Source organism: Phyllobates terribilis, unplaced genomic scaffold (assembly GCF_046119375.1).
Source record: "Phyllobates terribilis strain yellow unplaced genomic scaffold, ASM4611937v1 Scaffold_1__5_contigs__length_1240528914, whole genome shotgun sequence".
Lineage (NCBI taxonomy): Eukaryota > Metazoa > Chordata > Amphibia > Anura > Dendrobatidae > Phyllobates > Phyllobates terribilis.
In genome coordinates, this window is record NW_027362761.1 from 537,880,243 (window position 1) to 537,892,475 (window position 12,233).

Genomic DNA, 12,233 nt, shown 5'->3' on the forward strand with positions numbered 1-12,233 from the left:
AGGTGTATGCAGTTAAAGGGGGTCTGTCATCACATATGAAGCCCATAAACAGACACAATAGCAGTCTACCAGAAGGTAATGGGTTTCTAATGATATCAATCAGAGCATATAGCAGCGATACGCTTTATAGAAGCCACATGGACCACAGACAAGATCTGGCACCATTGACTTCTATAGCGGATTTTTCTAGGCATGCTCTGATCTGTGCAGAGGCCACTGCACAGAGGGGGAGGTGGGCTTCATGGAGAAACTGGGACCGCCCACCGGACTCTTCACACTTGTAACAATGTTACTCCCTTGGGAGCGATCTGAGGTATGACAGGAACCGCTTCTATTTAAAGTCTGGCTGGTTTATTTCAGTCCTCATAAACCACATCACAGGAAACTCAAATACAGTCCTTGTCCGGCATAAAATAAAGCAACAAGTCCATAAAATAGTGCTGGTTAGCCCGCCTGGCTTAGAGTCCAGCTTTTTGTCCTTTTGCAAAGGTACTCACTCCAGGAGATGTGCACACACCTCCATATACACAGCACTGTGTGAGACGAACAGATCTCAATTTACCCAGTGAATCCCACCCAGGGGTGGAGATATGGTGAGCAGCCGGTCAGCTGCTCCTAATCAACCTGTCATGGGCAATTAACTCCTATAAGCACTAAAGCATTATTTCAAGTTTATCTCCCAACCACTAGGTGTTTAACAGCCACGTTGCACACTTCTGAGACTTGTTAAAAACCTACTACTATCCTGTATTTTGAGATAACAGTAGGTTAGGGGTTTATGTGATAATAATGAGGATATTTGGAGCTCTGTATCTGAAAAATGGAGGTAATCGCTATTAAAGATTTATTAGAAAATTAATTGCCACAGAATATTATGAATATTTAGATACACCCGATCGTGCATGAGTCTCGGCAGGTATATGGGGTATCACTAAAAATATTAGCCATTCACAGGAGTCGTGATAAATGTTACATTGCTGGCATCGATCAGAGGAGCCAAGAGCGTATAGATGAAGAACAGTGGAGGTAACAGGGTAAAGGGGCACCATAGTTTTCTTATTAGCAGGTTCCTTTGGGAATTTGGAAGACTCCCCTGTTCCCGCATCTTGACTCCTCTTACCTGGAGTGACCTGCAGGCTGAGCTGTGTGTTCATCAAAGCCTTCACGTCCTCCCCCATTTGTTGGAACTGGAGTCCTCTCCCCAGGAGGGCGGCCGATTTTAGGATCCCCAGAACGTTATACTCTGCGATATCTACAGACCCTGGAGAGACATTGACCAATAACTTTACATAAAAAAGGCATATTATATTCAAATCATTATACTGCATATTGGAAAACAGGGACAAGTTTTGGCATTTTAGCTATGCACCAAAACCTACTCAAGATACAGTTATATATCCAATATGGGCTTAAAGTGCAGACTCTCAGCTTTAATTTGAGGATATTCACATTCTAATTGGAGTAAGGGTTTAGGAATTACAGCTCTTTAATATGTAGCTGCCTCATTTTAGAGGGACCAAATGTAAGTGGACAAAAATCGTATTTTTCGGACTATAACACACACTTTTCTCCCCAAATTTTGGAGGAAAGTGGGGGATGCATCTTATAGCGGCAGAGGAGCGGGGCACAGAAGGCAGCAGCCACCTGCTGGAGCCTATACTGTGCCCGCTGCTAAAGAAAATGAATATTCACTGCTTCCCACACTCATGTGCGTGGGGAGCGCTGAATATTCATTCTCCTTTATAGTGGGCACACAGTGTAGCAGCAGCGCAGCTCCTGCTGCGGCCGGGCGATCGCGTGTGCCCGCTATTAAAGGGCATGAATATTCATTACTTTCCACTCCCATGGGTATAGAGACTAGTGAATATTCATGCTCTTTCATAGGAGGCACACATGATCACCCGACCGCAGCAGGAGCTGCGCTGCGGCTTCACTGTGTGCCCGCTATTAAGGAGAATGAAGTCACTGCTCCCCACGCATACAGTACAGGAGTGGGGAGCAGTGACTATTCCGGCAGATCTTCTCACCGTGTGAGGGCACATGGCAGTGACATCATTCACAGCTCACAAGGTGAGATCAGCTGCTGGCAGAAGAACAGGATGGAGCGCTGGAGCAGAGGGAATAAAGGTAAGTACAAGTGTTTAATTTTTTGTTGTGTGCAGTGTGATGGGGATCAGGGGTGCCATGCATACCAGGATAGGAATGAGGGGTGCCATGCATACCAGGATAAGGATGAGGGGGCTATGCATACCAGGATAAGGGATGCTTTGCATACCAGGATAACGATGAGGGAGGCCATGCATACCAGGATAAGAATGAGGGGGGCCATGCATACCAGTATGAGGGATGTTTTGCATACCAGGATAAGGATGAGGGGGGCATGCATACCAGGATAAGGATGAGGGGGCCATGCATACCAGGATAAGGATGAGGGGGGCCATGCATACCAGGATGAGGGATGCCTTGCATACCAGGATAAGGATGAGGGGGGCCATGCATACCAGGATGAGGGGTGCCATGCATACTAGGATAAGGATGAGGGGTGCCATGCATACCAGGATGGAGATCAGGGGTGCCATGCATACCAGGATGGAGATCAGGGGTGCCATGCATACCAGGATAGGAATGAGGGGTGCCATGCATACCAGGATAAGGATGAGGGGGGCCATGCATACCAGGATAACAATGAGGGAGGCCATGCATACCAGGATAAGGGATGCTTTGCATACCAGGATAAGGATGAGGGGGGCCATGCATACCAGGAAAGGGTGAGGGGGGCCATGCATACCAGTATGAGGGATGTTTTGCATACCAGGATAAGTATGAGGGGGGCATGCATACCAGGATAAGGATGAGGGGGGCCATGCATACCAGGATGAGGGATGCCTTGCATGCCAGGATGAGGGATGCCTTGCATGCCAGGATAAGGGGGGCCATGCATACCAGGATGAGGGGTGCCATGCATACTAGGATAAGGATGAGGGGTGCCATGCATACCAGGATGGAGATCAGGGGTGCCATGCATACCAGGATGGAGATCAGGGGTGCCGTGCATACCAGGATGGAGATCAGGGGTGCCGTGCATACCAGGATGGGGGATTGGGGTGCCGTGCATACCAGGATGGGGGATTGGGGTGCCGTGCATACCAGGATGGGGGATTGGGGTGCTGTGCATACCAGGATGGGGGATTGGGGTGCCGTGCATACCAGGATGGGGATGGTGGCCACGTATAATAGTAAGGGGTGGCCATATATACCAAGATGGGGGATATTAACAGAATTGGGGGACATTACCCCTATAACAGTGTCAACAGCAGACCCCCTCCCCCATAACCGTGCATCATGACCACATTTTTTGCTTACATTTTTTGCTATTTTCCTCCTCTAAAACCTAGGTGTGTCTTAATGTCTGGTGCGTCTTAATAGTCCGAAAAATACGGTATATCAAAAGCTCATAAATGGGCTGCATGGGTTTTTCCCTCGTTAATTCATCATCAATTAACCAGATAAAAGCCTGGAGCCGATTCCAGGTGTGGAATTTATATTTGGAAGCTGTTGCTGTGAACCCACAACATGCGATCAGAGGTGCTCTCAATGGAAGAGAAACACACCATTATTAGGCTGAAAAAAAAATGAAAAAAATCTATCAGAGAGATAGCAGAAATGTTAGAAGTGGCCAAATCAACAATTTGGTACATTCTGCAAAAAAATAGTGCACTAATGAGCTTGGGAACTCAAAAAGGCCTGGATATACATGGAAGACATCAACGGTAGATGATCATAGATTCCTTTCCATTGTGAAGAAAAAACCCTTCACAAGATCCACCCAAGTGAAGAACACTCTCCATGAAGTAGGTGTCTCAGTATCTACATATAGGTAAGACTTTGTGAGAGTAAATACAAAGGGGTCACCACAACATGCAAACCATTAATCAGCCTCAAAATAGAATGGCCAGACTAGACTTTGCCAAAAAACATCTAAAGAAGCCGCCCAGTTCTGGAAAAGCATTCTGTGGACAGATAAAACTAAGATCAACCTGTACCAGAATGATGGGAATAAGAAAGTATTGAGAAGGTTTGGAGCGGCTCATGATCCTCGGCACAGCACATCCTCTGTAACACATGGTGGAGTCAGTGTGATGGCGCGGACATGCATGGCTTCCAATGGCATTGGGTCACCAGTGTTTATTGATGATGTAAGAAGCCAAATTAATTCTGAAGACTACAGGGCGATACTTTCTGCTCAGATTCAGCCAAATGCTGCAAGGTTGTTTGGACGACGCTTCACAGTACAGATGGACATTGACCCAAAACTTAGTGCGAAAGCAAAGAAGTGAAATATTCTGCAATGGCCGAGTCAATCACCAGATCTCGACCCCATCGAGCAGCATTTCACAGATTTAAGACAAAACTTAAAGCGCACCTGTCAGCAGGATTGTGCTCAGTAAACTACATACACTGTCAGGAGGGTGACATTACACTGATTAAAATGATAACTTGGTTGATGAAATCCGTCCTGTGGTTCTTGAGTAATCTTTACTTTCAGTTTGGAGATAATGATATGCTCCCCCTGTGGGGAGGCGCTCTATCTGGTGCTCTGCTTCCTGCCTATTTTACCTAGCCGCGCACTACTAGATGCATTATGTAAAATATGAGGCAGGTCAGTGAATGATCAGTGAGTTGTCATAAGAGCATACAGATGAATATGTAAGCAGAGCACCAGATAGAGCGCCCCCCACAGATCGTCCCGAAGCACGAGCATATCATTATCTCCAAACTGAAAGCAAAGATTACACAAGAACCACAGGATGGATTTCATCAACCAAGGTATCAATTTAATCAGTGTAATGTCGCCCACCTGACAGTGTATGTAGTTTACTGAGCACAATCCTGCTGACAGGTGCGCTTTAAGGCTGAAAGACCCACAAACAAGCAACAACTGAAGTCACTGCAGTAAAGGCGGCAAAACATCACAAAGGAGGAAACCCAGCGTTTGGTGATGTCCATGGCTTCCAGACTTCAGGCAGTCATTGCCTGCAAAGGATTCTCTAAAAAGTATTAAAAATGAACATTTTATTTATGTTAAAGTTAATTTTTCCAATTACTTTTGAGCCCTGAAATGAGGAGGCTTTGTAGGAAAATGGTTGCAATTCCTAAACGTTTCACAGGATATTTCAGAGCTGAAATCACGGAGATTCGGTCACTCTCCCAATATTTCTGGACCTAAGTGTATGTGTGCAGCCAGCTTTATTGTATGGGAATAGTGGGGGAGAAATGGACGTCCTGTTCTGGAAATGACTCCCAGAAGATATTTATTGCATATATTTTCGATCCACTACAAATGTCTTACATGGGGATATGCTTAAAGGATTTGGACAGTTTTGGAGGCAATTGCATCGGATTCCCTTTAAATAAAAAAGTGAATTATTGGTTCCCCATGGGGCGGCGTCATCCTTTCTAGACTTTTCATATCTTGATGTGTTTTGAGCCGGAGATGAAGCGGGGGAGGTCACGTCTGGTAGAAGCTGCAGAATAGTCCTGTAATTCCCTGAATATTGAGCGCTGGTACTTTGTGTCTGAAGCGTCTGACACATCAATTACACGATCCGCTGGAAGACATCAAACTTCCTGAGCAGAGATATAGGATTTCCATTATCATCAGTGCATCAAATATTACTGTGCACCGGCAAAGAGCGGCAGAACAGAGAGCGCCCCGTGGGGGAAGACCAAGGGCAGAACAGAGAGCGCCCCGAGGGGGAAGACCAAGGGCAGAACAGAGAACGCCCCGTGGCGGAAGACCAAGGGCAGAAGAGAGAGCGCCCCGTGGGGGGAAGACCAAGGGCAGAACAGAGAGCGCCCCGTGGGGGGGGAAGACCAAGGGCAGAACAGAGAGCGCCCCGTGGGGGGGGGGGGGGGAGACCAAGGGCAGAACAGAGAGCGCCCCGTGGGGGAAGACCAAGGGCAGAACAGAGAGCGCCCCGAGGGGGAAGACCAAGGGCAGAACAGAGAACGCCCCGTGGCGGAAGACCAAGGGCAGAAGAGAGAGCGCCCCGTGGGGGGAAGACCAAGGGCAGAACAGAGAGCGCCCCGTGGGGGGGGGAGACCAAGGGCAGAACAGAGAGCGCCCCGTGGGGGGGGGGGGGAGACCAAGGGCAGAACAGAGAGCGCCCCGTGGGGGAAGACCAAGGGCAGAACAGAGAGCGCCCCGAGGGGGAAGACCAAGGGCAGAACAGAGAACGCCCCGTGGCGGAAGACCAAGGGCAGGAGAGAGCGCCCCGTGGGGGGAAGACCAAGGGCAGAACAGAGAGCGCCCCGTGGGGGGGGAAGACCAAGGGCAGAACAGAGAGCGCCCCGTGGGGGGGGGGGAGACCAAGGGCAGAACAGAGAGCGCCCCGTGGGGGGGGAAGACCAAGGGCAGAACAGAGAGCGCCCCGTGGGGGAAGACCAAGGGCAGAACAGAGAGCGCCCCGTGGGGGAAGACCAAGGGCAGAACAGAGAGCGCCCCGTGGGGGAAGACCAAGGGCAGAACTGAGAGCGCCCCGTGGGGGGGAAGACCAAGGGCGGAACAGAGAGCGCCCCGTGTGTGTGTGTGGGGGGGGGACCAAGGGCAGAACAGAGAGCGCCCCGTGGGGGGGGGGAAGACCAAGGGCGGAACAGAGAGCGCCCCGTGGGGGGAAGACCAAGGGCGGAACAGAGAGCGCCCCGTGGGGGGGAAGACCAAGGGCAGAACAGAGAGAGCCCCGTTCGGGGAGACCAAGGGCAGAACAGAGAGCGCCCCGTAGGGGGGAAGATCAAGGGCAGAACAGAAGAGAGCCCCGTGGGGGGGGGGGGGACCGAGGGCAGAACAGAAGAGAGCGCCCCGTGGGGGGGGGGGGGGGAGAAGACCAAGGGCAGAACAGAGAGCGCCCCGTGGGGGGGAAGACCAAGGGCAGAACAGAAGAGAGAGCCCCGTGGTGGGGGGGGGGGGGGAGAGACCAAGGGCAGAACAGAAGAGAGCGCCCCGTGGGGGGGGGGGGGGGGAAGACCAAGGGCAGAACAGAAGAGAGCGCCCCGTGGGGGGGGGAGACCAAGGGCAGAAGAGAAGAGAGCGCCCCGTGGGGGGGGGGGGGGGGGGGAGACCAAGGGCAGAACTGAGAGCGCCCCGTGGGGGGAAGACCAAGGGCAGAACAGAGAGCGCCCCGTGGGGGGGGGGGGGGGGGAGGGAGACCAAGGGAAGAACAGAGAGCACCCCGTGGCGGAAGACCAAGGGCAGAACAGAGAGCGCCCCGAGGGGGAAGACCAAGGGCAGAAGAGAGAGCGCCCCGTGGGGGGAAGACCAAGGGCGGAACAGAGAGCGCCCCGTGGGGGGGGGGGGGGGGGGACCAAGGGCAGAACAGAGAGCGCCCTGTGGGGGGAAGACCAAGGGCAGAACAGAGAGCGCCCTGTGGGGGGAAGACCAAGGGCAGAACAGAGAGCGCTCCGTGGGGGGGGGGAAGACCAAGGGCGGAACAGAGAGCGCCCCGTGGGGGGAAGACCAAGGGCGGAACAGAGAGCGCCCCGTGGGGGGGAAGACCAAGGGCAGAACAGAGAGCGCCCCGTTCGGGGAGACCAAGGGCAGAACAGAGAGCGCCCCGTAGGGGGGAAGACCAAGGGCAGAACAGAAGAGAGCCCCGTGGGGGGAGGGAGACCAAGGGCAGAACAGAAGAGAGCGCCCCGTGGGGGGGGAAACCAAGGGCAGAACAGAGAGCACCCCGTAGGGGGGGGGGGGGGAGACCAAGGGCAGAACAGAGAGCGCCCCATGGGGGAAGGGGAGGCAGAACAGAGCCCAAAGAATGAAGCATTCCTAATCTGTATCCAAAAGAGCTGGTTCTGCTTTGTCCTCCATGTCTTTCTGATCTAATACTGGAGATACCAGGGGTGAAGAGGTAAAAGGTACAGTGCCGCATCATTAAACATGTGGGGTGAGTGCTGATTCCCAACACCCCAATAACACAGCTCAACACTTACCAGAATTACTACACTGGACTTTAGTCAGTAAACTGATGGACCTAAAAGATATGAAGGACACATTAATTCACAAGATATTAATATATAACAGAACTGATCCTAAAAGTTATCAGCGATCATCTGACCATCGGTGCTGCACACAACAAAGTGAAAAACATACGCAGAGCAGCAACATTCAGGCTATCAAATTTTTAGTTGCCTCCTGTCAGTTATAGAAGTCACTGTGGCAGCCGTGTCCAGATCAGCGGCAGCGGTGAGAGGCTGCGCTGGAGCAAAAGGGGCAAAGTTTTTAACATGTTTCTGTAGTAAAAATAAAAACGGAAAAACCCTTTAAAAACGATAAATGCAATGAATCAGATCGGACACTTTTTTTTTTAGACTCTGCTCTATATTCATTGACAGGTCAATTGGGAGAAGAGATACTGGCGCCATATTTACATGCTGTGCCAGTAATAATCATTCTCATTAGTCGGTATAATGGCACATTTGTGGCCGAGAATCCAGATCTGATAATACGGCACATGTCCGGCCTTAGTGGAGTTTTACCAAATGTTCTTGTGTGGTCATAGTCTGCCATCTGGTGGTCACTGTTGCTAACTACACCTTTCAATTTTGTTACTGCGAAAATACTGACAGTGATTACTGGGCTTTATACCTTGCACCTCTTATCCTATATCCATCCAATCTTTTACATTACATATTTAACCCCTGACTGAGCCCTGCTCTGCTCATTTACTTTTTTTTTTTTTATAACCCTCATAAAAAATTGCTGTGTCATTTACATATTTTTTGGGGGCAACTGATTTTTTTTGTTTCCTACACATAATGTTGTGTTGCTACATAATAAATGTAATTTGTGGGGGTGATTTCATGTAGGTGCAGTGGTTAGCACCTACATGAGGTGGGGTCCTGGGTTCAAATCCCACCAAGGACAACATCTGCAAGGAGTTTGGATGTTCTCCCCGTGTTTGTGGGTTTCCTCCGGGTTCTCCGGTTTCCTCCCACACTCCAAAGACATACTGATAGGGAATCTAGATTGTGAGCCCCGATGGGGACAGTGACGATAATGTATGTAATGCGCTGCGGAATATGTTAGCGCTATATAAAAATAAAGATTATTATTATTACTAATATATGTGCAGTAAAAGATAATTGCTAAAAGACATCGCTACAGTCTCAGCACCTACCATTAAAAAAAAATTAAAATTAAAGAATTAAAAGTTAGAATCTAAAGCAATGTTTCCCAATCCCCATCCTCACAGGTCATGTTTTCAGGATCTCCTTAGTATTACACAGGTGAGAGAATTCCTGATCCCTTGATGATACTTCAGTCACCGTGAAGATGGGGTTTGGGAAACACTGATCTAAAGAATGACCCACGAACATCATAAAATACACACAGTGCACTGGAAGGAGCGGAGACTTGTGTCTTCTTAGTGAACGATTTGGGCACAGATAGGACTTACCCCCCTCCGCCGCCCTGTCGTACCTGGTGTAGTCAGCGATGGACTCTCTGTGATCTCCCAGCATGCTGTGGGCCTCTCCCTGAAGCAGATGGGCCGAGGACGCCCATAGGACACAGCTCAGCTCCTCGCTCATAGACTCCTTGCGGTCACTCCCGGGGACATCTACACTGATGACACCGGCGGTGATGTAACCGACACTGTCCAGCAGCTCTGAACAGACCGTGACGGCGTCCTGGAACCGCTTATCCTCCAAAAGAGCCGCTGCGGCTTCAAGATAAATGACCGGGACCCTGGGAAGCGGAGCGGGGCTGGAGCATACACCCTGAGGCAACAGCAGAGCATCGTCTCACATAGGACATCCAAAACGTAAGACGTTCCCAACTAATAGGCTCATCTGTAGGAAAACTGTAAGACAACCAACACTACAGCAAATGGTTGTCAGGTCACTGTACCATTTAGATGCTGCATCCTTCAGATCGTGACCCCTTTTAGAGTTATGCAGCGTGGTACTCACCATTTATACTGCAGCTCTCCTTCTCCTGCATTGTCACTTACCTGCCGCTGGCACCCGTCCTGCAGCGCGCTCAACAGCTCCAGGTAATGCCCCACCGCATCTTCTATCCTGCAGGGAGACAGGACCACAAACTCATCAGTCTGGCTCACTACTATGCTCTCACCTTCAGATGGCGCTGCTCCTCCAGTCAGCGATATGTGTGCAGAGGAGCGCCGCTGGTCCGGCACGCAAGTATTGCCGTTATTGGTTTTCACCTCCCTGCGTCTAGTAGTCAGTAACCCCTTTAATACTGGTGGAAAAAGGGAAAACATTAAGATGAAGGAGAGAAAAAAAAACATGACTGTACACTCAGTTTGGCTGAGCATGCATGAATTTTCAAGAAGCAAAAGAAAAAGGCGCCGGCTGACATATCTGGCAGCAGTGCATCTTCTCTGAAAAATAACATTAGGGTTGCCATTCATTATGGCTTTTTTTCTGGATAGTTTTCAATGGTTTGCGCCACATTCATTAGCGCCTTTTTTAAGTCCCGTTTTACAGCTTCGCCTCTATTTGATTCCTTTTAGTTCTCCACTGCTGGAGGAATTTAGGGTTTTCCAGATCTTGTCACCCGATTCATCATTTATGACTTTTTAAAAAGCGCAAAAATTTGTCACAATTGTATTCCTCCTTCTCCCGGAGTTATATTTTCTCGCCATTTTACAAAACGTACAACATTTTTGCACTTAAAAAGGTTAAAGACAAAAATAAAGAGCATTTTGGAGTTGGCGTAAAATTCTTGAAAAGCGCAAGTCATGTACAGGAAATTGAAGCAAAAAATGCCAACAAATACAAGACAAAAAAACAAAAAGGGATTTAATAAATGAAAATGATGAATCGTGGTCTTGGGTGTTGAAATGTAACTTACAAACCTTCTTTCCCCATAATTATTAATATGAGTAAAGTCGGGAGTCCCCAATACACAAAGTCGTTGGCCGGTTCCTTAACCCTCCTTTAATATGTCGGCGCGCCACGGATTTCATGGCAAATCTTTAGGAAGAATCGCACATGAAAATGGTGACACTCTGCGGATTCAACCCCTCTACATTGCAAGAACTGAGAAAATCCACAGCAGAAACTGAAATCCAAGACAATTTTGCGGCAGAAAATCTCCGTGCGCAGATGAGACCCGTTTTCGGATCCGAGTGGGTGGTGCTGTAACAACCTGCGGATTTTCTATAGAATATTTGCAGTATTTTTGCTACATGTGAATTTACCCCAATCATAGACATCTGGACAGTTCAGAGTCCGTCATATCCTGTGCACAGCAGCGAGGAGCCTGGACCCGGCCCTGGACCTCACCTCCTGTTCTGCAGGCAGAGCCGCGCCATCAGGTATGTCACCTCGCAGGAGGTCGGGCAGCGGATGAAGCTGCCGAGGACCGAGGAGCTGACGATCAGCTCAGTGCTGAGCGGAAAGGACGTCTTTCTAGAGGAATCGTCTGCGCTGGAGTCTTCTAAGGCCTGGAAACCACAAAATGAAAAGTTGTAAGCCCTGATACACCATTTAGTGCTCGCAGTAATCCATTGTAACAAACCCTAAACTATAATTAGGTCGAGGTGACACACAAAGTACGAGATAAAGTTGAAGAACTTTTCACGAAACTGTACAAACTCTTGACGTCAAACACAACATTTCCCGGTTCTGTGACTTTGCAGCGATTAAACCTCAGATATCGGCGCTCTACGCTGTGGAGACGTTCTCCATGTAACCAGCTAATGTGTCTGTATGATAACTCAAGAAATTTACCGTGTGAAGAAGAGCGAGGGCCTCCAGCTCCGACTCTACGTCTCCCATGTGGCGGTACAGGACAGCGCTGTGGTGCAGCGCGGAGAGACACTGGAAGTCCGTCCTCAGCGCCAGCCTCCAGTACTGCAGGGACACTTGTGGCTTCTCCTGGAGAAGACGGACGAGACGTTTAACCCCTTCCTGCCATTAACAAACTTCATTTTTGCACTTTTGTTTTTTCTCCCATTCTTCCAAGAGAGAGCTTGTTGTCTTTTGAAATGTCACCATTCATATTACCATAAAAAATTGAATTCTGCCATTGTCTTTATAGGTTCTGTTTTCATCGCATTCAGGATTCTTTGGGTCGATACGATTACGGCGATACTAAACTTTAGAGATTCCTTAAAATATTTTATAGATTTTAAAAAAAAATTCTGAACTTTGTAAAAATAAAGAAAAAAAACTTGTTTGTGTTGTCATTTTCTTGGGAACCATCATTTTTT

General features: G+C 49.1%; 1 protein-coding gene across 1 annotated transcript in view; it reads right to left on the bottom strand.

Moving 5' to 3' along the window:
- Window positions 1-12,233, bottom strand: part of FANCG (FA complementation group G) — a 31,809-nt gene that overhangs the window by 2,048 nt on the left and 17,528 nt on the right. Inside the window, exons 8-13 of the mRNA XM_073680360.1 lie at window positions 11,752-11,898; window positions 11,305-11,465; window positions 10,008-10,074; window positions 9,476-9,774; window positions 7,987-8,027; window positions 1,121-1,261 (exon numbers count right to left, since the gene is read on the bottom strand). Of these exons, the coding sequence (XP_073536461.1) occupies window positions 1,121-1,261; window positions 7,987-8,027; window positions 9,476-9,774; window positions 10,008-10,074; window positions 11,305-11,465; window positions 11,752-11,898 (856 nt within the window). The remainder of the gene's footprint in view (window positions 1-1,120; window positions 1,262-7,986; window positions 8,028-9,475; window positions 9,775-10,007; window positions 10,075-11,304; window positions 11,466-11,751; window positions 11,899-12,233) is intronic.